This window comes from Phalacrocorax carbo, chromosome 7 (assembly GCF_963921805.1).
Source record: "Phalacrocorax carbo chromosome 7, bPhaCar2.1, whole genome shotgun sequence".
Lineage (NCBI taxonomy): Eukaryota > Metazoa > Chordata > Aves > Suliformes > Phalacrocoracidae > Phalacrocorax > Phalacrocorax carbo.
In genome coordinates, this window is record NC_087519.1 from 21,219,636 (window position 1) to 21,245,131 (window position 25,496).

The window sequence follows — 25,496 nt, forward strand, 5'->3', positions numbered from 1 at the left end:
ATCAGTAAGCCATGGTGCTATCAAACCCTAAAAAGGAAGAATGTTAGCTCCTCATGCTGTTTGTACCAAAAAAATGGGATGGGATAGAAACACTTCTCCCTTAGGAGTCTGGCAGCTGTGAAGGGCCAAAAGTAGTAACGAAAATTTTTAATAAAACTGAGCAATGAAAAAGTCATTAAAAGCTGTTAACTACCTTTTTAAAAGGTATTCTAAAACTAAAGTAGTTTGAGTAACAAAACTGGAAAGGATAACAACAAATATTATCCAAACTGCAGTGGTTTTTGTTTCCTATGGATTTCTGTTTGGGTTTTTTAAACAAAGAAGTCACAGACAAAACAGTGTAATTTCAGTAAAAGCAGAAGGCTCAGATAAAATAACATTTTGAAACAAAAAGCTACAGAAAATAAAAAAGTAGACAGGAAAGATGGGCGAGGAAGCAAGTCTAACTATAAACACTATACACAATCGTCCTTTCAGAAAGTATAAATGAACTCTCCTAATCACCATGAGCATGGAGGGAGGCGGTAATGAAGAGATGATGGATGAGAAGCGTTAGGTAGTTTATGTGCTATCTCCCCTGAGATATATAAAAGAAAGACTGAACTAGAGTCTTTGGTTTTGTGTTAAAGAGCTCCTGACTTACACCATGAGCTGAAAAAAAGTCACAACTAACACATGACCCAAACCCAAAGCTTATTTTAGCTTTTTCTTTCAATATGTGTTTTAGAGTATTTGTTTAATCCTACAACCTATGACAAATGAATATCATTGCACACTTTGGATTAATAATATTTGAAACAAAACTCTGAAGTTTCAATATACAGAGCATCAACATTATTCCTGTACAGGCCCTTATGAAAAGCATGCTTTTCACATGATTAGGTTACATTATACAGTTTTAATTTTTTCTATTGACAAGAACAAAGTTTTCCATATTATGTATTTCAACTCTCTGGAATATAAAATATTCTGAAATTACATCTAAAACCTTACTGGAATCAAGTTAATGTACCATAAGGGCAGAGGGGCTTTTAAAGTCAGTTTTAAGTACACTATTCCTTTCATACAGATGCTTTAATCACCACCAGCTGGACATAGTAAAGCTTATGCTCAAGAAATTTTAAGCAGATATTCCAAAAATTACTTATTCCAGCAAGTGTTAAATCTTCAGGATAAGAGTCAAATCCTAGCAGCAGGGCAAAAACCCAACAAAATAGAAAACCAAACCTCGAGATTCCACCAAAATATGCCGAAGTCCAAGACAGAAGGGATAGTACAGCCAGCTTCCTATCAAGCTCACCTCTCCCTGAACTTCTAACCCAGAACATGTTGAATCCTCCTCTACCTCTACTACGTTAGAGAAACCTCAGAACTGTTATTAAGGAGATGCAATGACTCTGAGGCCACTCTGACATTAACAGAATCACCAGATTGTAGGGTACCACACATACATTCTTTCCTACTCTTTCCCAAAATTATAAAAAAAATAAACAAAAAACCCCGAAACAAAACAAAAAAAAGAAAAATCTCTCCTGTATAATCAGCGTCTGGCAAAGAAAAACAAATGCAAGCATGGTACTGCAATATCAAATACAAACCATTTGAAAACTGAGTGCTATAGTAGCAAATCCAGAGGAAACTTGTTGAAAAACAGTAATAGTAGAACACAAATGGAAACTCCTGTTCTTCATGTCATAATGAAATAAATGGGGTGCAAAGGAAAGTGGCGAATTTAGAACTGATTAAACAAAAAGAGCAAGAATTACATGCCTTGAGCCTTTAGACAAGTTGCAACTGTAGAACACCTTAAAAGGCAAAGATGTCAATGGAACAATTATCTCACATTTGCTTACTGTGAGGGTTGTCTCAAATTTCATAAAGATGTAGAAGCCTTACACATGCAACTTCCCAAAATATCATAACCAAAATCCTCCCTGTTGGTCATAATCTTCCTCAAGTGTCTGTGAATTAGAATAAAATACTGAAGGATCTCTCCCTTCCAATTCATTCTATCTCATTGTGACTTTGGCTCAGTCTATTGAGGAAAGGTTCATGAAGTCCAGGGCAAAGTCATAGATCCTACCCATGATTCATTAAACATCTAAAAGTTGAATCTCTTTATGTTGTCAAGCTAGAATTATTCATGACTTTGGAAGATGAAAGAAGGTGATCAATCAATATCTGAATATTTTATTTGGAGGGGGAAAAAAAAACACAACAACTTTGAAGAAAACAAGCTATGACAATAAAAACATTTGAAGAACCATTAGTGGGTGAACACTTGTCGTAGGAAAAACTGTAACTTCAGTTTAGGTTTTATGGAATGCTTGTGGCAGTGGAACTGTACGGAAAGCGGTAATAATAGGAGGTGAATACAAATAGAATTTGGCAAATTAAGCAATAAGCAGAGACCACTTTTCCTGAATCAGACTTGACAAATAAACCTCTGACACACCACAATGCTGCCCCACACTCTCTCTGCACCTCCTCTCTGGCTCAAAAGAAAGGGAGAGAAGAGCCCATACGAAAACTCCTTTATGAGCACCTGATTATGGGCAAAACCATAATCCAAGTAGTTTGTAGGCAGTGGAATTAATGAAGCCTGATTTCCCAGCCTTGTGCTTCACAAATGCAATCTCTGGTGACTACAACAAGGTGAATTCAAATTGATGCCAGTAAATCCAAAAGTTACTGAAGAGTGGAGGGAGTGGGGAACACAGGGACATTGATCTTGCTCTCTTTGAAAACCAAGCTAAAATATTAAAAAGGCAAATTATTAAAAGGCCTTGTTAGCAATAAAGCTAAGATGATTATAATAAAATACAGCCTTGCATGTTATATTGTGTATGTATGTAAGGAATACAAAAACCTATTACATAATTAATGATTACTCACTTGATTTCTTCTTTTGAACCATTCATCAAGAATATTTATTATTGTTAGTTTTTACAATACTAAGCCTGAAGAGCTAAGAAGGGACTGTTGTTGTTGTAGAGAAGCTATAGTTTGCGGGAAAGGACAATGGTGAAGGACAGGGAACTAACAAAATTATTGTAAAGTTACCTGGCCCTCTCCCGTGCAGCATCTTCCCGTGCTTTTTCTTTCTCTTGCCTCTGCTGTTCAATCCGTGCTTCTTGTTCCTTCCTCTTCATCAGCAGCTCCTCAACTCGGGCTTGCCGTTCTGCTTCTAGGGCTCTTTTCCGTTCCTAGTCATAGAAAAGTAAACTTTAACTTTTCTTTTAGGAAAAAACAAAAAGGAATTAACAGAGATTGTATTTAACATCTGTTCATAGAATTTTATTTTACTGTCATGATGGAGTAAGAACTGCATTTTTATTAGACAAAGGAATAATATGCAAATATGAGTATGTTCAGAAGCATGAACATACATTGAAGAAGAGTTGTACGAACTAAGCTACACATTAATTCGCCATATGTTTTGCTCATCCTGAAAAAAGTCTATCCACTACAAAAGCCTGTAAAACTAGTTTGTTGTTTGTTAATGAGAGTATTTGAAAACATTTTAAGCATCCCACAGGATACAGGTGATGTAAAAATAACATATGCTCCCGTGGAATATTAGTATTTAAATTATGATTCTGAAACTATCTGAATGATGTAAGAAAACAAAATGGATTTTGACTATTTTTGCACTATCACTGATTATATGATTTCTCTCACTACTCGACCTTTCCGACAGAATGGCTACACTTCTATCAGCAAATATGTAAAAATAAAGCATGTTTGAAATCTCATTTAAATAAGACATTTATGAGTAGACATTAAGTTGGTGAGTTTTACTAAGAGGAAATGTGATTATTTGGTTTAGCTGTAAGTCTGGGGAGAAACAGATTTTTAATGTGTTCTTCAAATCTTTATCTTGCTGAAAAATTAGTCTGTTTTGTATGACCGAATAAATGAAATATAGATATTTAATTACATTTTAAAAACATACTCCTTGCCACAAACTCCAGCCCTGTAAAAGCATGTCACTATACTAGCAAATAAATCATCTTCCTTTCAGAAGATAGTATGAGATTTCATTAGCACAAACCAAAACTTGCTAGAAGGATGAACATTTTCATGTGGTTAGATGAGGGCCCTGCATTCTTAAATATTGGCTTTACAAAAATTTAGACATAATAAAAGCAAAAAACATTACATTATATTTTATTTTATTCAAGAAATGAAGAATTACAAAAAAAGTGAACTTTTTTTCCCTTCATGCACAGTATTTTGTAGTAGTGAATATGATGTTAACTGCACTGTCTTCATCTCCACAGGCAATAAGCTTGGTAATGGATAACCAGAACTGTGGCTTTCACAGTAACCATATTCTCTCCTGCATAGAGTTTCAGTAACAGCATTGCATGAATACACTAATTTCCTTCTTTAAACCGAGGAACTTGTGGGGAGGGGGACAAACTGGCAATGCTAATGCCATCACACACAATGGGGGAATAGGACAGGACAACCTGAGCAGTGATAAAGGTGCTGTGGCAGCTTCATGTGATGGCAACCAGGAGACCAACCACCTCAAGGGTTTGCATAGCTGTAGCGGGTCCTTGTACACCCCTCTGGGGAAACCTGTGTGCTCAAGCAATTTTCTGAAATGCCTGTACACCAATGCACACAACATGGGAAATAAACAGGAGGAACTAGAGATCTGTGTGCGGTCGCAGGGCCATCTTCTCATTGCAGTCACAGAGACATGGTGGGATAGCTCATATGACTGGAATGTGACCATGGATGCCTACAGGCTTTTCAGGAAAGACAGACCAGCAAGGCGAGGTGGGGGAGTTGCTCTTTATGTGAGGGAGCAACTGGAATGCATCCAGCTCTGCCTTGGAGTGGAAGGAGAACAAGTTGAGAGCTTTTGAGTAAAAATTAAGAGACAGCAAAATATATGGGTGACACAGTTGCAGGCGTTTGCTACAGGCCACCTGATCAAGAAGAGGAAGTCAACAAGGCCTTTGACAGACAGCTGGAAGTAGTCCCTGGTCCTCATGGGGGACTTCAACCATCCTGATATTTGCTGGAAAAGCAACTCGGTGAGCCATGCACAATCCAGAAGGTTCCTGCAGAGCATCGAGGACAACTTTTTGATGCAAGTGGTGGAGAAGCCAACAAGGTGATATGTGCTGCTGGACCTTATATTAACAAACAAGGAAGGGGTGATTGAGGATGCGAGAGTTGGGGGTAGCCTTGGCTGCAGTGACTATGAGATGGTTGAGTTTAGGATACTTCAAGATGGCCAACTTTGGCCTCTTCAAAGACCTGCTAGGAGGAATCCCATGGGCTCTGGAAGGCAGGGGGGCCCAAGAAAGCTGGACAGTATTCAAGTACCACTTCCTCCAAGCTCAGGATCAGTGAATCCCCAGGAGGAAGAAGTCAGGCAGAGGAGCCAGGAGACCTGCATGGATGACCAAAGAGCTTCTAAAGAAACTCAAATGGAAGAAGGAGGTTCACGGTATGTGGAAAAAGGGACTGGCCACTTGGGAGGAATATAGGAATGTTGTCAGGGTATGCAGAGATGCGACGAGGAAGGCCATGGCCCACTTGGAATTAAATCTGGCAAGGCATGTCAAGGATAACAACAAGGGCTTCTTTAAATACATCAGCAGTAAAAGGAAGACTGGGAATACAGTAGGCCCACTGCTGAACAAGGAAGGAGGCAATGCAGGATGCAGAGAATGCCTTCTTTGTCTCGGTCTTTACTGCTGAGGCTGGACCTTGGGCATCTCAGCCCCCAGAGAAGAGAGGACAAATCGGGACAAAGGAAGACTTACCATTGGTTGAGAAGGGTTGGGTCAGAGATCACCTATGCAAACTGGATCCTCGCAAATCCATGGGCCCCAATGGGATGCACCCACGAGTGCTGAGGGAGCTGGGGGATGTTCTTGCTGAGCCACTCTCCATCATCTTTGAAAGGTCGTGGAGGACAGGAGAGGTGCCCGAGGACTGGAGGACAGCAAATGTCACTCCAATCTTCAAAAAGGGCAAGAAGGAGGGCCTGGGGAGCTATAGGACAGCCAGCCTCACCTTTAATCCCTGGGAAAGATGATGGAGCAGTTCATCCTGGAGGTCATATCCAGGCACATAAAGAAGGTTATCAGAAGTAGTCAACATGGATTCACCAAGGGAAGATCATGCTTGACCAACCTGATAGCCTTCTACGATGGCATGACGGGCTGGGTCGACAAAGGGATGTTGTCTATCTTGACTTCAGTAAGGCATTCAACATTGTCTCCCATAGCATCCTCACAGGCAAGCTAAGGAAGTATGGGTTGGATGACCAGACAGTGAGATGGACTGTGAACTGGCTCGACAACAGAACTCAGAAGGTCACGATCAATGGAACAGAGTATGGATGGAGGCCTGTCATTAGTGGTGTTCCCCAGGGGTCTGTGCTGGGTCCAATCCTGTTCAACATATCCATCAGTGACCTGGATGATGGGATAGAGTCTAACATCAGCAAGTTTACTGATGATACCAAGCTGGGAGGAGTGGCTGATACACCAGAAGGCTGTGCTGCCATCCAGCGAGACCTGGACAGGCTGGAGAGCTGGGCCGAGGGGAACCTGATGAAATTCAGCAAGAGCAAGTGCAAGGTCCTGCACCTGGGGAGGAACAACCCCATGCACTGGTACAGGCTGGGGGCTGAACAACTGGAAAGCAGCTCTGTTGAGAAGGATGTGGGAGCGCTGGTGGACAGCAAGGTGACCCTGAGCCAGCAATTCACCCTTGTGGCCAAGAAGGCCAACAGTATCCTGGGCTGCATTAAAAGGAGTGTGGCCAGCCGGTCCAGGGAGGTTATCCTCCCCCTCTACTCTGCCCTAGTGAGACCACATTTGAAGGACTGTGTCCAGTCTTGGGCCCCCCAGTTTAAGAAGGACAGGGAACTGCTTGAACAAGTCCAGCAGAGAGCTACCAAGATGATCAGGGGGCTGGAGCATCTCCCTTATGAGGAAAGGTTGAGAGACCTGGGTTTGTTTAGCCTGGAGAAGAGACAACTGAGGGGGGATCTCATCAATACCTATAAGCACCTAAAGGGTGGGTGTCAGGACGATGGGACTAGGCTCTTTTCAATAGTGCCCAATGACAGGACAAGGGCCAATGGACACAAGTTGGAACACAGGAAGTTCCACCTCAATATGAGAAAAAACTTCTTACTGTGAGGGTGACAGAGCAGTGGGACAGGCTGCCCAGGGAGGTTGTGGAGTCTCCTTCCCTGGAGACATTCAAACCCCACCTGGATGCGTTCCTGTGCCCCCTGATCTAGGTGTCCCCTGTTCAAGCAGGGGGTTGGACAAGATGATCTCCAGAGGTCCCTTCCAACCCCTACCATTCTGTGATTCTGTAATAAAATAAATAAAACAAGATATGACATACCTAAAACTGTACTATTAAATCAACAAGAATGCTAACTGTTTTATAGAATACACCCAGTGCATCATAAAAACAAATACTAGTTCTGCTGGGCATTCCTTACAAAGGCCTTTAAGGTAGCATTTGAAAACGGACCAGTATAGCTTGTACCTTTTGAATTCAGTACCAGTGCCACTAAATGGCAAAGCAAGCAAAAGCTCAAAAAAAAAAATTGTAGGAGATCGTGTAATTAAAAGGTTAAAATAAGCTTGATGGAAGGAAGGGTTTAAAGGTGAATCTGCAGAATTTGGTGTCAGGAGGGAGCAAGTAGACTTTACCGAACAGATCTGAGAAATACTTGAGACTGACAATCCAGGTAGATAAACAGAAGCAGCCCAGTTTCCATAGATACTGAAATTTTATACCGTTTTTAGAATCCTTGTGATTTTAAATGATGTATAAGTCCATCACTGTTCCAGTAAATCTAAAGCAGTTATGTTTAGAAGTGTCATATTCTTCCAGTGTTTGAGGAGTTTTTGCATAAAGTTAAATTCATATTCACAGGCCAGAACTCTCATGGTTCATTTCAGTTCACTGAACTGGAATTATCTGCTTGTAGTTAAACTAACTGCTAAAAAAGTTATACTGGGAGTGGGTCCAGCTCCACAAGAGTGCAGAAAAAGCTCTCCTGTGAGGGGAATACATGTTGTTTTATAGAGGACAGCAGGGGAAGCTATGCATACCTCAAAATACAGGGCTTTGCTCAACTGTTAAGCAACTTGTGCATGGAAAAAGCACAGCAGGAAGCATCAGCTTGATCCTTGGTCTGGCAGAAAGGATACAGAAAGAACAGTAGAACAGTGTGGTCATAAGTGGGATTTAGTACTGAAAGCCTGGTGCAGCGTTTGTTCTAGTTCAACTACCAGCCTAAAAACAGTCTAAGACCTATGCAACCCAGGAAAGGACTAAAAACAATGGGAGAGACAAGAAAGAGTTAAAAACACACCAAATCCCAGAAAGGGACTCCAGAAAATCTGAATTCTAGAATAACAGAGCATGAGTAAGTACAAAAAACAGGATCACGGAGATCAGATTTTTATGAACAACCTGGAAGACTACTTTTCACTGATAACCTTGGAAATCCAGAAACTTTTATTAACATATTAGCTCAAAAAGAGTTTTATCCAGCACTTTTGCGGTACCTTCTGTCTCAAGAATGGCTTCTGAGCCACTGAGGTCAGTAACGTGCCCCATTTTTCAACAAGGAGATAGAATCAGCTGCTAAAGCTAAGTACTAAGCTCCGGCAGAAGCTGGATTCACAGGTGATCTACACATGTGGTGATCTGAGCCATGCATAGAGAGGGAGGAGGAGCTAACACAAGAAAAAAAATTATGTTTCAGATTCTAACAGTGCCAAAGAAGTGGATGCGTGAGGCTGGGAAAATTTAGTGTTGGAATGCTGTATTAAAATAAACCAACCAAAAAAACCCAACCGAAAAAACAACCCACACCAGGATTCCTGGAACACAAACTCATTTGCATTGCGGTTTTCACTGATTCTGTAAAAAGTATGATAATTATGACAGTAGGCATATGACAAAGAATATTTTTCAGTTTCCTCTCTCAAAGTTTTGTTACCAAAATGTAAGGATTTTCTTATAAGGGAGTAATAAATATTTTTTAAAAACAGCTTAAGACAGGCATGAATATCTACCCAGCATCTGTAATACCTCTGCTATAGTAACTTTAAGACTTACCTTTCTCCCTCTTACTGCTGGAACATTATAAAGGAGAAACATATTCAAGTATACTTTTCCGAAGTTGAAGAAAGGAGGTAAGATAGAAAGCAACAAAGACCACATAGCCAAAATGAAATACAAACATATACTTCATTGTCCCCCTGCAACTACAGATATATTATACCTGAACTGCTTCATCACGTGCTTGTTTTTCCTCCTGTCTTCGTTGACGCTCTTCTTGTAATTCATTCAAGCGTTGTTCATATTCTTTCAGTTTATTCAACACATCATGACGTTTGTTCTGAGCTTCTAAGGTGTTTATAAATGCGATTTCATTTACCTGCAAATAATCAGAAAGTGTTAGAAAAGATCTGAGAAGTTGAAGTAAGTTTCATTGTCCGTTAATTCCACCCATCTGATGATTATCCATTTGATAATTAAACTGGTGGAACATTTCTCCAGAATGGGCTGGAAAACTACTAAGCTGAGAATAAGGCTTTGGATTCTTTTGTTTGCTTTGGCTTTATTTTTTTTTGTTTTTATAAAAAGAAAAACAAACCAGGAAAACCCATGGAATATGAAAGAGAGAAACTGAACTGTATCCAAAACCCAAGAAACTTTGGCTAAATACCAGGAAAATCTTCCCAGCCTTCTCAGCAACGAGACTTCATTAGTCTATTCTCTCACTCACAAAATGTGGAATGCAAAGGCCCAGCTGGACAAATCAGTAAAACACAAGTGGTAGTAGGATCCAAAAGGTGTTTTGATCTAACTTTAAATATACGGGTACCTCCTGAACAAAGAACTGACACTACACATACTATCAATAAGAAAAAAACAAACACGGTCATTGTCTTAATATTTCTTAACAGTATGGCCTATTTCATGAAATTATTTTTTTCAACCACAAGACAGTGCAACACAATGGAATAAAAAAAGAAAATAATACAAGAGGGCTAACTTTAAAGTACTTTAATGTGTATGCCAAAATATCAAAGAATATGCTTTTCTACTACTTAGGTTCATGAAGGTAATCAATATTTTGTTCTTGCTACAGGGCTGCTGAACAAAATTATTCTCAGTTTCAGGCTTTTAAATGCAAATGCTTTAGAAATTTATATGGATGGGAAAAGCAAACTTTTTTATTTTATTACATCAAAGTTAAATAAATTTTAGAACCACAGTTATTGAGGAAAATTATAAAAATCTATCAGCTATAAACCGTATTCAAACCTGTGCCTGATACAGAAATTCTTTTCCTGTAGTCAAAGTTCAAGCTCTGTCTGAATCCACAAAGGAAATGACGACAGAGAAGATACATGGACAGACAACAACAGATCATGCAAAGGGTGGCATGATATTTTTGTTGCTTTGCTTACTGACTCGAATCCATTTACAGAATGGATTTCACAGTTCAGTAAACAACTAAGCACTGGGAATTTAGATAACCGACTGGGCAGCAACAGTTACCATGGTCTTCAGCTATACTACTCATCAGGTATTTCTCTAAAGCCTTCTGGCCCAATTAACCTTTATTTGCAGAATACAAGAACCTCAAGAGGCAGCAGATCTTACACATTTAAACACACACAACACTTGAAACATCTGCTTCGCTGGGGAATTATGGCAAGTGTCATTTAGTTAATATGATTATAGAAGTCACACCAGTGTAATGAAATAATAATGAAGGTATGTTGGACTGATCTAGAAATCATTTTAATCCAAGAGACAAACAGCAACTAAGTAAAAAAGCTAATTCAATTTTATTGTGCTTATCTTAAGTGGATGAACAGCTGCATCAATCACAGCTGGGATACATGCTCATTATATAATGTAACATTTTAGTTTCAAAGAGATGCATGTATCTTTATTTGGGAAAAGCAGCCTTTAGAACAAAATATTTCATTTACGTCATGCTGGTTTTGGCTGGAATAGTTAATTTTCTTCACAGGAGCTAGTATGGGGCTGTATTTTAGATTTGTGCTGGAAACAGTGTTGATAACACAGGGATGTTTTTATTACTGCTGAGCAGGGCTTAGAGAGCCAAGGCCTTTTTTTCTGCTTCTCACCCCACCCCACCAGCGAGCAGGATGGGGGGCACAAGGAGTTGGAAGCGGACAGCTGACCCCAACTGATCAAAGGATATCCCACACCATATGATGTAATGCTCAGCAACAGAACTAGGGGGTAGGCTGGCAGGGGGAGATGCTGGTCAGGGAGTGTCTGGGCATTTGTTGTCTGGTGGTGAACAATTGTTTTCATTTGCATCACTTGTCTTTCTTGAGTATTATTTCTCTCTCTTGGCTATTCTCCTTTTCTTTACAATTATTATTATTATTTTTCCCCCATTATTAAACTGTTTTTATCTCAGCCCATGAGACTTCTCACTTTTACACTTCCAATTCTCTCTCTCCTTCCCATCGCAGAGGAGGGAAGTGAGCGAGCCACTGGGTGGTGCTTAGTTGCCAGCTGGGGTTAAACCACAACAATGTTTATCAAAGTAATATTAATAAGGTAAACCAAAGAAGGGCAATGAAACTGGTGAAGGGTCTGGAGAGCAGGTCTTATGAGGAGCAGTTGAGGGAGCTGGGGTGGTTTAGTCTGGAGAAGAGGGGGCTGAGGGGAGACCTTATTGCTTCCTACAACTACTTGAAAGGAGGCTATAGTGAGGTGGGTGTTGGTCTCTTCTCCCAAGTAACTAGCAATAGGATGAGAGGAAACGGCTTCAAGCTGCATCAGGGAAAGCGTAGATTGGATATTAGGAAAAATTTCTTTACTAAGAGAGTGGTCAGGCATTGGACCAGGCTGCCCAGAGAGGTGGTGGAGTCACCATCCCTGGAGGTATTTAAAAGACATCTAGACATGGCACTTCAGGGCATGGTTTAGGAGGCATGGTGGTGTTGGGTTAACAGCTGGACTTGATGATCCTAGAGGTCTTTTCCTACCTTAATGATTCTATGATTCTATGAAAAACCATTCTAGTGCTTGTCTTATGAAATTACGTATTAAAGTCAGAAGAGCACTAAACAAAATATTTACTTAAGAATAACTGCCAAGCACTAACTGTAGGTTTCTATTTATTTCCAACTGTTTAACCCTATTAGTGGTACAAAACACAGCAACAGAACTACTGTTTAAGCACATAAAATGCTGGATTTAGAATGGATATTTAACAAAGGAGAAGAGCAACGAGCTTTCCCCACTTATCATTCTACATGCTGGAAAGCAGAGAATGATAATCAGACCTTCTACTCCTTCCAGGAGGACTAGTTATCACTGAAAATGCTGCCATACTGTCTGTGAGGAAAAAAAGCAGCAATACAACTATCAGCTCTTAACTTCAGCCCATCTTTTCTTCCAGTCCAACCCACCACAATATCTAATAACAGGTAATTAATTTTAAATTAATATTAGAGAAAAATTGCCTGTTTTGGAGATCAGCATTTATCCACTTCACCATCCTTCACCACCTACTCGTGAGCACTCTGAGGTACAAAACATATACAAGTGTAACTGGTCAAACAGTTCCCCTTTAAAACAAAATAACTTACTTTAGCTTCTTCCTCTTGTGCTTTTTTCACAATTGCTTGTAGCTGCACTTCACGTTTAAATTCTGCATGGAGTAATTTTTCCTCCATCATCCTGCGTCTTTGATCTAATAATTCTTCTTTCCATTTCCGTACATCTTTCTCCTATATATAATGAGTAAATTCATTACTAATACAATAATTGAAAACAGGGCCTGAATTTTCCTCAGAATTTTCTGATATTTGAAGCTTTATTTACAGTAATAAAACATTTTGATGCCCTACACAAAGCCTGTATTAAGTTTAACCCGAAGTACGTGCACCGAATTGCTAACTGCTTCAGTTTGGTGAGTTTAGCATTTATGTTGGATACATACAACACATTTCTACTTTTATCATGTCTTCCCTGAATCTGAGTCAGTATAGTATATCCGCAACACTCTCACAGAAGTTCACGATTTCAAATAATGCTTTCTTTAACATCTGTGATGCACGACTCACCTGTGAAAACTATGTAAACTCAGACTCAGAGGAAAATTTCATTTCATTTGCTAGTTTTAATCTCTAACATTTCTAGACTATGTGGGGGCAAAAAAAAACCTTCTGAAAGGCAGCAGACTGGCTCCTTTCTATTACAGAAAGCTTACCCTCTCCATTAATTTTTGAAGCTTCAATGTCTTTTCTTCACGTAACTTTTCTCTCAGCTGTTGAGCTTTCATTTGTTTCTCTTCATGTTTCTTCTTGGATTCTGCTATTGTTCTTTTAATAATAAACAGAGCAGAGCAAAAGCAAGTGGAACAACATTAACTGACAGTGTTGCAAACATTTCTATGTCATTTTGAGTAAGAGAAAACAAACGGGCCACTGGAGGGCAATTATTTCCCCTAAACGTAAATACTGTTCTTGTAGTATTCAAATCTTTACTTACTGGACAATGTAGCATGAACCTAGTTCGTTAGGAAAATAATATACTGATTTCTACAACTCCTTCCCCCCACAGACTTAAAGAAAGTAGATTTATGAACAGTTTCATGCAGCCATGAGTTTGGTTGCTTTCTTTCACAGCCTAATCAAGACAGGTAACAATTCTAAAACCTTTTGCGTGATGGTGATGACAGTTTCTCATGCATGTGTATTCCATGTCCAGGCGGACGTGCAGGCTCTTCTTCCACTCTGTCTCCCCAAGAATTACTCTGACGCCATGATTCACGAGCTGTACATAAAGGAAACAAAAACTTAGATAATTTAAACACACTTTCCTGGGACAAGTGCAATTAGTGAGGCTTAGCTCCTCTTGAAGCTCTCTCTCAAATAGCTTCTCTTGAGCCCAAGTAAGGTGCAAACACAGACTGAAACATCTCTAATCCCTGTGCATTTTTGATGCTTAATGGTTTTATTATGCTTATGTTAAGATAAAACTGCATAACAAATTCTAAAATTCTAATAGAGAGATAGGGAAGAAAGCTGAAGAACAAAGATACACGGAGAGAGTTTGAACATGCAAGTCCATCTTTTCTAAGGTAATAACATTAAAAAATAATGTAACTTGGAAAAATATTTAGAGGTTAGGGGATCTTCTGAAACCTTAACTAGCCGTAAGTACAATGGGCATTTTTCTAAAGTTTGCTGTCAGTTCAACAGGAGCACGTTAATGTATGAAAATTTACCTTCATAATCTGCCAGAACATCATTCCAGTCCATAGACATACCGCAGAAAGATACGCTTCCATTGCCCATACTAGCCTGAAATTTAATATGATCCACACAGTAAAATCATAAACCTTAAAGTACAGGTGTACACACATTAAACAGTGCCAACTCAGCAATATTCAGCAGGGCGTCCAAACTGAACTAGCCATCTCAAAGCCAGATGCTGTTCCTGACAGTAGAAATGGAGACTTCTGCTTCACCGAGAGTAGCTCCTGTTCGGTAGCAATGAAAATAACAAGTCCCAGCTCTCCCAGTTTTGCACACAGAAATAGGCAGCAGGATGACGACTGCAACACCAGAGGACTTTGTATCACTCAGCAGCACCATGTTGCTGAGTTTAGTAGACTAAATATAGCTTAGACAGTGTGGTATAATTATTACATTACACTATTTATTTTATTTGCATGTAAAACAGGTTACATTAATGCAAAAATGAATGCTAACGAATTCTATATTCATACTCGACATCAGAAACAGCTTGAAACTGAGTACTTCAAAATAAATTGAACACTCACAGAGAAATCGCTGTCGTTGTCAGTCTCGATATTAATGTCATTGTTTTCCTCTGCTTCAATCTCTCTAGTTAGCTGCTCTTCTTCTGCAATAGCACTAGCAATGGCCTCTTCATTTGCCTTTTCCAGGCGATCTGCTAACTCTTCTTTTTTAGCAAGGACTTCTGCCATAGACTGTAGGAAACATGAAACCAGAAAAACAACACAAAATCAGTAGCAAGCACAAAAAAAAGTGGTCTCCATATAGTTAATATGAATTATATGACGTTTTGTTCAACTTCTAATTACTTGTAGTTCCTTTACTGCTATATTTTCTGAAGGTAGCTGAAATATAGACCCCACTGAAACTGTTAGCAACTATTAACTCATTTAACAGCTATACAAAACACTTCAGAAATTAATTATCATTCACGTAATTCCAAAATGAACTATATTAACACTGTCATTAACTTTGCATTAAAAGCAAAGACAGTTCTTCTCGAATTCATTTAAATACCTAGTTTTAGGGACTAAGCAACATACTCTGAAAGATTAATGGCATGCCCTGCTGTTGTCTCCAGCAAAGGAATCATGCTCCAAAGTATTATTTAAAGATTAAAATGGATCAGCAGATGAACTGTATCTGGAAACTTTACTGTAATTAATACAATGGAATCTCCAGCTATACTTGTTTCAACATGAATGTCAAGATAGCTAGGCAAGAATGTAAGCCTGAATATGCTGACTGTCTTTTCCTCTCTAATGTCCCGTATTACCTGGTTCATTTCCACTCTGGCTACCAAACAATGTGCCCCAATACACAAATCGGTGTTCAAAGCAGTCTAATCAGGAGTAGTAAAATGCTCGTGAGACACACAGACGGCATCAAACTGTCAGCATCCTGAACTGTTAATAATTGACAATCTGAAACAATGTTAGTGGATGAGATGCTACAAAGGAGCTCTGAAAACAAAGAGGTACTTGACTTAGAATTTACCTAGCAGGAGTCCAAACTTCTGCAAAGCAGAATTTTAATCTAGTTTCTGAAAAAAATCAAAACAAAATATAACCTGAAAGTATAACCTGGATTTTGCATAGCATTACTGCAATTCTCTACTCAGAAAATCCCAGTAAAGCAGACAGACCTTGAAATCTGCAGAATCCTACAGAAAAGAAGGACATTCTTTTCAGGAAGCCACATAAAAACAGCATACTCACTTCACATTTGTTCCTTAAGAATGGCATTAGTCCAAATTGCTAGTTGTATAGAAAGACCCAGGACAGCAGTTCGGCTAGTCTTAAAAGGCAGAGGTCTACATTTGTTTCTAACAGAATTTTGATATCCCATGTGTTTCCAGTTTGAATAATTAGCAAAACTGGAGTAAGAATTTAGTAAAAGTCTGACTTAAAATGATTGATAGTGGAAGGAAATGAAAAATTATGGCAAACATACATGTAAAAAAAAAAGTAATGAGAGCACACGATCTCTTTATTCCAAAGAACGCATTTATATCTTTCCAGTTTAAGTTCAGAAACTTTACTGAAATTAAATCCTGTCATGAAAAGTATCTGTGCAATTATTTTTTCTGCAGTAAGTACCTTATAGACTTTTCTGCAATTTCTACAGCAGGCTAACAATAAACACTGTGCAACACAGAATGAGAAAATTAAGGCTTATGTATTTTATTGACTCAGAAATCTTATAAGACTTCTTACAAATCTGGCAGCACTAACATTTGAAATATCCGAAGGATCCATTTCAGTTTCAGCTTTAGCTTTTTCTGTTCGATGCTGGTTTACAGTATCAGTGATCAGGAAGGAAGCTTCATTAGTCTGCAGAGTTTTTGAAGTACAGTCAGTATTTGTAAGAACTGGAGGCATCTCAGACACTGCTTGTAAGGAATCTTCTTGCAATGGTGTGCCAGTGCTCCCATTGCCTTCTGAGGGGTGTGCTGTGAACTAAAAAGAGGCATTTGCAAAATTAACAAAATGTAACATACTGACTTTTAAAGTGTCTAGAGTCAGAAGGATTTTAACAAAGTACCTGGCAACCTTACAGTGAGTGATGCAAATAACTTCAAATATTTCAGTTGCTCATAACCTTGCAAAAGCTGGATCTTTCTACCAATAATCTTCTGTGTGAGATGTGCCTAATGTTGAGTTTTTAGAAAACATGGAAACCTGTCCACAGCGTTGTAAAATGTATGATTCATCTCATGATTTTTAACTTGTCCATTTGTGCCAACACCTTAATGTGTTTCCAGAAAGGTAACTGAAATAGCCATTATTTTTAAAATCCTCTTCCAATCTGGTTAGTGAATAAAAGCTCTAGACAACAATACCTTTAGAAAATGCTCTAAAGAAGAAGTTGCAAGATTTAAAGTTAGAAAATGGTTCAAAATTGTACTGACCTGAGTCCTTTCAGTAAGAGGACCTTCAGACTGATGGAAAGGATCTTTCTGTATAACCTCTGTGCTTTTGGATGAACCGCTGTCAGTGAGTGAACTCCCATGCTTATTCTCTGATGGTGGTGAAATGACATTTTCTTTGTCACTGTCACCTTTAGACTTCAGTGATTCTGCAGCTACAGCAGTTTTTGTTGCCAAAGCTGTGGATCGAGATCGAACAGGTCTTCCACGCTGAACTGTCTCCCAGCCCTCTGCATCCTTTCGATCTACACAAAAAATAAAACACCCCATTCTAAGAAAGGAAGACTTATAAATACAAGTATTAAAACAACTGTTTTATTACAGTGTCACATAAATTGCATGACAAAAATGTTCTCTCTAAAAATCAATTTTAAAAAAAATCAATGAAATTCTCTAGCAAAGCTTTTTTATTTCAAGGAGTGCTATCAGTTTCACAAACACTGAACAACTCTATTCAGTTCTGTTCCTTCCAGAAGTTAAACTACTTGTACACAAAACAATGTGAAAAATGGCAATATGTACTTAAGTTTTGCATGCCTATGCTGCTGTTTCATCAAGCACAATAAAGCAACCATGCTCTTGTTCTTCTTTGTAGCAACAGTAACCTTAGAAGCCTTTTGTGAAAGTGCAAAATCTCTGCAAGTACAGACATAATTACACGTGTGATGTGGCTTACTATTCTTTCAGAAATGTTTTCTTTTTCCATTTGTTTCATTCTGATAATAGAAGTACAGTAATCAGTGTCAGCTTTCAGAAAAATTCTTTTCCTGGATTCCAGGAAATAGCAAAACATTGTTACAGAGGGACTTCAAACTGAAGGAGAAAATGCAAGAGCAGTTTACTTCAATTTACTTTGGTGACTAAATAGCTGTTAAATACAACTTGCTGATCAACATTTCCCATGTCTAATCTTGGTACATACTCAAAAACCTTTCAAAGTTACTTTAGGCAGACAAATGTATCAGGTCTTAAGTGAGATCTGATTTCTAGAATATCAAGGTGAAACTCCCTTCTCTATATATAACATTTTTGTGGGCAGCAATTAATACCAGCACATAATTTCCCATACATCTTGAAATGACTCCAAGTGATTCTTTTCAGACCTGACAATACAGCTCACAAGTGTGAAAGGTAAGTTCACGAGTCTATTTGCTGAACAAAACTTCTTGCAAAAAAATCAAGAATTATGTACAATATTTTCCAATATATTTTTGGTATAAGCTATTTTTAGGATCATTCACATAAAAGGAAAAGAAGGGTGTAGGAGATTATTTTTACCTGGAGGAATACAGAATCAAGAAAACCCAACACCAAATTGCTTGCTTTACAGAGGGAAAAACACCCAGAACAGAACTTGTATAACAAAATTCATTCTCTAGGTATTTCTAAAGCTTTTACTAACAGAGCTGGTCCTGCAGCTCACACATTCATGTTTGAGCTCTGGTCTTTAAGTTTAACATAAATAGGAATAAATATGAGTCGTCTACTTTGTCAAAAAGTCATTTGAAACACCCAAGGGTAGTGAGAAACAGAATGAATGTTATGATGAATTGTACGTTACCAACAAAGAGTTGCTTTTAAAAATCAGATCTCAAGAACTGGAAGTTTTAAGCCAAATAAGAGGTGGTTTAAAAAATATAAGATACAAGCGTTATGCTCTCTAAAAATACCACCTGCTTTCAGTAGGAACCCATGATGGTTAGGTTACAGGAAGTGAACCATCTTTATGGACTGACAATAACATCTATACGCAGGTCAACACACCCACAGGGAGATTAAAGAACAAAATACTTTTTCTTCCCTTCAGAACTTCTTTATTTCAAAGCAATTTACAGTACATAAAATGGACCTATCTTAACAGTAATTTTCATGGTCAAAAATCCTTGAGTCTTTCTATATTTCCCTCCAGGGCATGTGTTTCTGGCAACTCTAAAACAAGCACCAAAATTCTGATGCCAACACTTCCACCAGAAGTGCTACCCTACAAAGCACTGCAGTGGCACACGTCTAGGACTGTCAATAAACATGAAGATTATTTTAGGTAAAAGATAAAAGTATTGTATCTACTGGCCTAAACTACCTTTAGGTGCGCTTGAACTGGTGTTCAACATCAACAGTAACTACTAAACTGGAAATTAGCCTGAGCCAGAACTAATGGCACCTTAATACCTTGCTACCCTTGCCATCTAGTGTTTTACAAACATTCAGTGCTCATTTAACTACAGGGTTCTTTTAACATCTTGGGGTGAAACACAGCAGCCTAGACCAGTGGCTGGTGTAAATTATGAGTTAGCAGTGAACAGGACTGTACTGAAATTTATCTTAGCTGAGCAGCTCATGCTCAGCTGTTTTGATGTAACTATATAATCGTTCAGGAACCTTAACAAGACTAGTAATATGACAGATGTAAAAAGATCAAGCTGATATTTTACTGTTAAAACCATTTTACTCCAAAAAATTAAATAAAATTCAAAAACTTTGTATGAATAATTACAGCTGATCTCTACAGATTACTGATGGTAACCAGACACAGCGTACCTCTGCAAAACACCTTTCTGTGTTGATTCCCCCTATGTGCGCTTGCAACAATACGCACCACTTATTAGAGAGGGGAATGGCAGTCAAAAAGAAATGGATTATATTTTTTGCTTTACCACAGACTTTCCATTAGACCCCTGTAAGCGACTTTGACTTTATTTTTATTTCTTCACCTCTATATGGAAAAAACATTATTGCCTACAGGACCAAGTGATCTAAATCTGATTACCCTTTCAGAGACAATCTTATCTCCCACAACACTGCAGGGAATAGGGTTTTAATTCCGCAAGGATCACAAACAGATTTACTGCACAAAGTTCCAGGCACACAGCCTGTGTAGAATATGGCCCTGCATTACACAGAACATTAAGGACTGCTTAGGCCCCTTGTATATCACAGTTGCTCCTACCTCACCGACTTTTGTCATTGGTAGGACCACAAAGATTTTGCCGTATATAGCTTATGATAAAATTTGGCCACAAAATTTTCCTGGCAAGTAATATACAGACAACAAAGAAAGAGACTGTTCAGAAGACTGCTGAAATTATCAAAAAAACATCTATTGCTTCACTGCAGCAGACTTTTGGATTGTGATTCTTCTTGCTTGTCATTTGCGCAACAAGACTGTTGCAAGAGTTCGCTTCAACTTGTTCCACAAATTGAAGTCAGCTCTTACATAAGGCATCTTTTCTATGTTAAAAATGGTCAGGAGACACCCTTTAGTAGTATCTACTACCTAAAGATAGTTTATACTAACGTTTAGACAATAAGATATATTAATCTTACACATATCTTAATAGTAATTGTACTAATATTTTCTAATACCTTTTACTAATATCTTTACTAATATCTACTGAAGTTACTTCTACAAAAAAAAAAAAATCTTGCCTGCCTTCCCTATTTGATTCCTTGTTTCATGGCATATTTCCTAGTACTCTAAAATGATAGAACTACTCTGAATAAAATTATCCAGAGCATGGAAAAGCGATAATCACACTTACTACAATAAGAATGCATCTTTTAGTAAAAGCTATACATGTTCAATTTTCAGTTTGTATTTGTTCACTGTCAGATTCATAATTATTACTCAAGACTCATCCAATTATTTTAACAGCACAGAAGTATGTTTTGTCTTTGAAAGAATGTTTTTAGGTGAATTCTTGAAATACAAATGAGTTTTTAATGCAAGAACATAATCAGACTGTTGAAATATTTGGAATCGGTTTACCAGTTTTATGCCACCTGACAACAAGCTATATACAAGAATTTACTTTTTCGTTTTAATTTATTTATCAGTTTAGTATTCAGTCATCTCCAGGCACGTTATTAACAAAAAGTTTGCAAAGCACCCTTCCTCCCTTCCTTCAACTTTTTCTGGAATCCTTTTCATATAGCCCAGTAGCCATCTCCACATGCTAAGTATCACATGCTGGGTTTGATTACTCCCAGAGTTTTGTTAATGAATAATTCATTTGACTACCTTGATCATTCTCTAGTTTCATTTGCACTTCCCTGTCCCTGCTTGCTCTTGTATTACATAGAAGCAACAAGCCATCTGTTGCCTAGAGGCCCTCACAGCCATCAGGGCCTTACTCTTTCAAAGTTACTCCGTCTGGAAGAACTGGCCAAGCAGCCTTACTGGCAACATCAATAAAATAAATCTAAGCAAGTACATGCAAAACTCTTAGGAGTTCTACCTCTGGATATCCGTGTCCCTTCTTAAAAATTTACTTGCAAGTAATATACTGCTAAAGCCTGTTTGACCTTCTCCACTCATTCAGTTCAGCCCCAATTGTTTTTTAAATCTAAAGTAGTAATACCATATCTGAGAGGCACTTTGGCAAACTCTCATTACTTGAGAATCTAGAAGCAAATCTAGAAATATGAACTCAGCCAAAACACAGTTACAGGGCAGAAGACATGAAAACCAGAACAATAAAATAAATTTAAAAAAATTTTAATAACCCCCACAACCCCACTACCAGAGAAAATGTAGTGGTGCAAGAAGCAGTATATTTAGAAACCATAACAACACATGGTCAGTTAATAGGAAAGACTTTAATTGAGATGTTAATTGTCAGACTACTTTTAATGGTCACTTAAAAATAAGAGAGGGGAAAACAGATTAAAAAAATTAATATAAGATTTTTCACAGAAATTGTCCTTAAAAATTTGACAGTCCAGTCAGGAATAAGCTGCCCTTTGCTGTTCGTGGTAACATTCCTGCAATTTGTTCTCAGGATGCAGAAGTTACAGATACTTCCACAAGATCAAGTACCAGCATGTCTGAGCCCAAACCAGGCCAGTTATTTTAGAGGACCATATGTCAAGTCTTAGCTACATTACAAAGAACATCTATTCACAACTATGTACATGAGTAATTAATACAGGAAAGATAATAATAATTAGTAAAATTAGATTTCAAGTGTGGCAACAGAAAAAAACATTCAATATTTCTGAGAAGTTTGCATGTTCCTGACTGCCCTTTCTCCTAAGTTATGTACAAACAAGTATTCTATTTGTAAGCACCTACTTGCAGTCTTAATACACACTCTAAGCTTGTATCACCTATCTCACCTCTTATCACAAGGACCTGGGAATTAGTTTCATGCTAGGCTATTGCCTCTGCGTACTACTGTTACTAAACCAATCTTTTCTTTTGCCCTAAACTGGTCAGACAATAAGACTAGGCTATATTTCATAGCGTAAAAAATACTCAAGCATGAAACCCCAATATTTTTTTTTTTAAAATTCAATAAAATATTGAAGGTAACAGTGAGTTAATGACGGAAATTATATTAAGACAATTTAACCTCATTTAATTATGCACCCAGAAAAAAATAATTTAAAGAAATAAGTGAAAAAATAATGCATTTTCGCTCTCCCCAAGGACTTTAGTTAAATTTGGAAATTCCATCAACCATGAAATAGATACAGTATTATACCACCCATCCACTTCATAAAACTGGTATGAGATCTAACGATAATGCCACTGGAAATCACTGGAGAAAAGGTGTTTTAGGGAAATCTTGCCACTGTAAGTCCCAGCTGGGCTTTAGGGAGGCAAGAGAGCATTACAGGGTGGCAGGGGGAATACTCCCTCCCACAAGGCCTGAATGTACCTAACAGCTGTGAGCACATTAGCTGGCAGACAGGCAGAGCAGATGATACACAAGCTTCATATCTGCTTCAATAATGCATGTGAAGAGCCTTTGTGACTCCCTTTGCGTAAACTTCACAGATTGTCTTGTGCTCCAATCAGTGAGGTTAATTTGATTTTACCAAAGCGATTCTAGCCTCCATACAAAGGATAACGTGCTCCTAAAGAGAATTTGATTTGTTAAAAACATTACAATTCAGCCATGACAGAATCATTGAAATTCTCCAATGCTGAGTGTCAGAGCTAAGAGATTATTAAGAATAAACAAAGGCTGTGGAAGAAATGACTTATTTCTTAAAATGTTTCAAGTCTGAACTGTATAGTATATATGTCCATTTTTTAAATCACTGAACACTTACAGGTCAGTATTACAGGACCTAAGCAGTTTTGCTCTTTCTGGAGCTCATCAGGTGCAGGTAATGACCAATAAAACACAGCACAACACTGACAGGCTTTTAAATGCCTAAAACTAACACAAGGATAAGGTCTTCTGGTTTCATTTTGTTATCCAATATGTTATCCAAATGGAAATGCAGATCAGTTTTATTCCCTATGTAGCTATTAACATTCTCCATACGCACAAGAATTCCTAATGAAGGTATTTTAACAACAGCTTGGAGTTTGTCACTTTAATATGAGCGATAGTAAACAGAAAAAGGTTTCATACTCGCAAAAATTAAAAGTGGAATTACACTTTCAGTTAGTGTTGAAAACTCAGCCAAGCTGCTACTGTTCTCAAACCAGCTCACTGCAACTATATACAGCAAGATACTCCCTCATACAAACAGCATCAACCAGTTCCCATTCAAACAACCATTTTTAGAGTATAGTTTTGATTGCTCTTTTCTAAGCATAAGAATCCACATGCTACTTAAACTTATGTTAAGCTGCAAGACACTTGGACAAGGTATTTTAGTTCTGTAATATACCCCAAGTCTCCAAACCACTATACATGACTCCTACTACTATCTTCTACATACAACTATGTTAAATTAATACATTATTTTACAGTATTTTTTCTTTTAAAAAAATTATGAAAACATTTCTTTTTAATTTTTCTTTAGAACACCCATTTCTACATCCTGCTTGCTGATTTTGCAGAAAGTCATCTGGGACCATGCATGAAAAAACTGAATGAAAAATTCACCTCTGGAGACAATCTCAGGGTTCCAGCATGTGCAAATAAACTATAAACCAAAAGGTAAAGTTTTTTATGTCTACAACTAAACAAATCTTTTCTAGATGAAAAAGACCCTGGCATCAAGCATTCTCCAAGGAGAATCTTTAGAGAAACAATTCATAGCTGAATGTGGTCATTCTTGTCCTCAAAGAAAAAATAAATCAATTGTTACTTCAGCACAGTTCTGATAACATCATCTCCCTGGGTACATAAAACTATCTTGAGCTCCTTTACAGATTCCTAGATGTGTATTATTCTTTATATTGTTACCACGTTCCAAATTGCAGTCAGTTAGATTACCAGTTTGTGACCAAACACCTTGTGTTTCTTGGGGTGTTATGTACTGCTATTTTAACAGATCAAATTCTAGTTAGTGGAAATACAGTGGAATGTTACCTATACATGAAAACACAGCTTTGTCCCAAAACTAACTGTTACAATGATCATGTAAGGCTGCACTAATCTTCTGTCTCAATACTTAAACATTGTATTTTGCAAAATTATACTTCATTTTTGTTTGAAAATAGGTCATCACACTCTGAACTGATTCTATACCACACAGTTTGTGAAAATAACTTAAGCCACTTAAAGAGACTTGCCATTTTTCCGCGATGACTTCTGTACTGGAGGTGGCAGACAGGTTTGTGCTGTTGCTAGCTCAGGACTGGCAGCTTTAGTTCCATGATTGGCTTTCACCTTATCAGCCCAACTTACACCAGAAGGAGACAGGCGTGTTGCAGAAATTGTCACTGCAGGGTTCCTAAATGACAGTCATAGCTCTTTTTAGTGTCTAATCAAATAACCAAATGGTTTGTTAGAAAACTTTATCAGAACACTCTATCCTTAATCTTGGTGTTCACTGATTCAGACTGAGAGGTAGTTCCAAAATTTTAAAAACTTCTAGTGGCTGAAGGAACACACAGCACTGTATTGATGAACAAACAATTCCCACAAGAAACATTCTCTGATACTAAATTTTCAAATCACAGAAATAAGCATACGGTGAGTATTTACAGCTAAATGTAACAGCTCTTCTATTGCATCTTCCTGGGTCCTGCCCAACTGCATCAATGAACTGCACAGAATGGGTTGCAACTGTTACTAATACAAGGAGTCTAACAACGCATATGTGCAAGAAGTCCAAAAAAGTGCAGGTTTAATTGTAAATGTTGATCACACAAATCCATAAGGTACCCTGTTCCAAGGTTAAAGTAGTAAAAGAATAGATCAATTTGCTATTATCCTTTTAGCACAAATAAATTGTAAAACAGGAAGGGCGTTCTATTAATTTTCAGAAGGATCCAAATGACTGACTAAACTTTGAATTTCTGGATGGACAGAACTGTAGTGTTT

At 38.0% G+C, this 25,496-nt stretch overlaps 1 protein-coding gene across 2 annotated transcripts in view; it reads right to left on the reverse strand.

The window, feature by feature from the left end:
- Window positions 1–25,496, reverse strand: part of SCAPER (S-phase cyclin A associated protein in the ER) — a 180,549-nt gene that overhangs the window by 115,456 nt on the left and 39,597 nt on the right. For both annotated transcript variants that reach the window (XM_064456758.1, XM_064456759.1), the window contains exons 8-17: window positions 24,743–24,903; window positions 17,248–17,510; window positions 16,571–16,795; window positions 14,861–15,031; window positions 14,303–14,378; window positions 13,731–13,848; window positions 13,283–13,394; window positions 12,660–12,800; window positions 9,293–9,448; window positions 3,064–3,206 (exon numbers count right to left, since the gene is read on the reverse strand). In XM_064456758.1, the coding sequence (XP_064312828.1) occupies window positions 3,064–3,206; window positions 9,293–9,448; window positions 12,660–12,800; window positions 13,283–13,394; window positions 13,731–13,848; window positions 14,303–14,378; window positions 14,861–15,031; window positions 16,571–16,795; window positions 17,248–17,510; window positions 24,743–24,903 (1,566 nt within the window). The remainder of the gene's footprint in view (window positions 1–3,063; window positions 3,207–9,292; window positions 9,449–12,659; window positions 12,801–13,282; window positions 13,395–13,730; window positions 13,849–14,302; window positions 14,379–14,860; window positions 15,032–16,570; window positions 16,796–17,247; window positions 17,511–24,742; window positions 24,904–25,496) is intronic.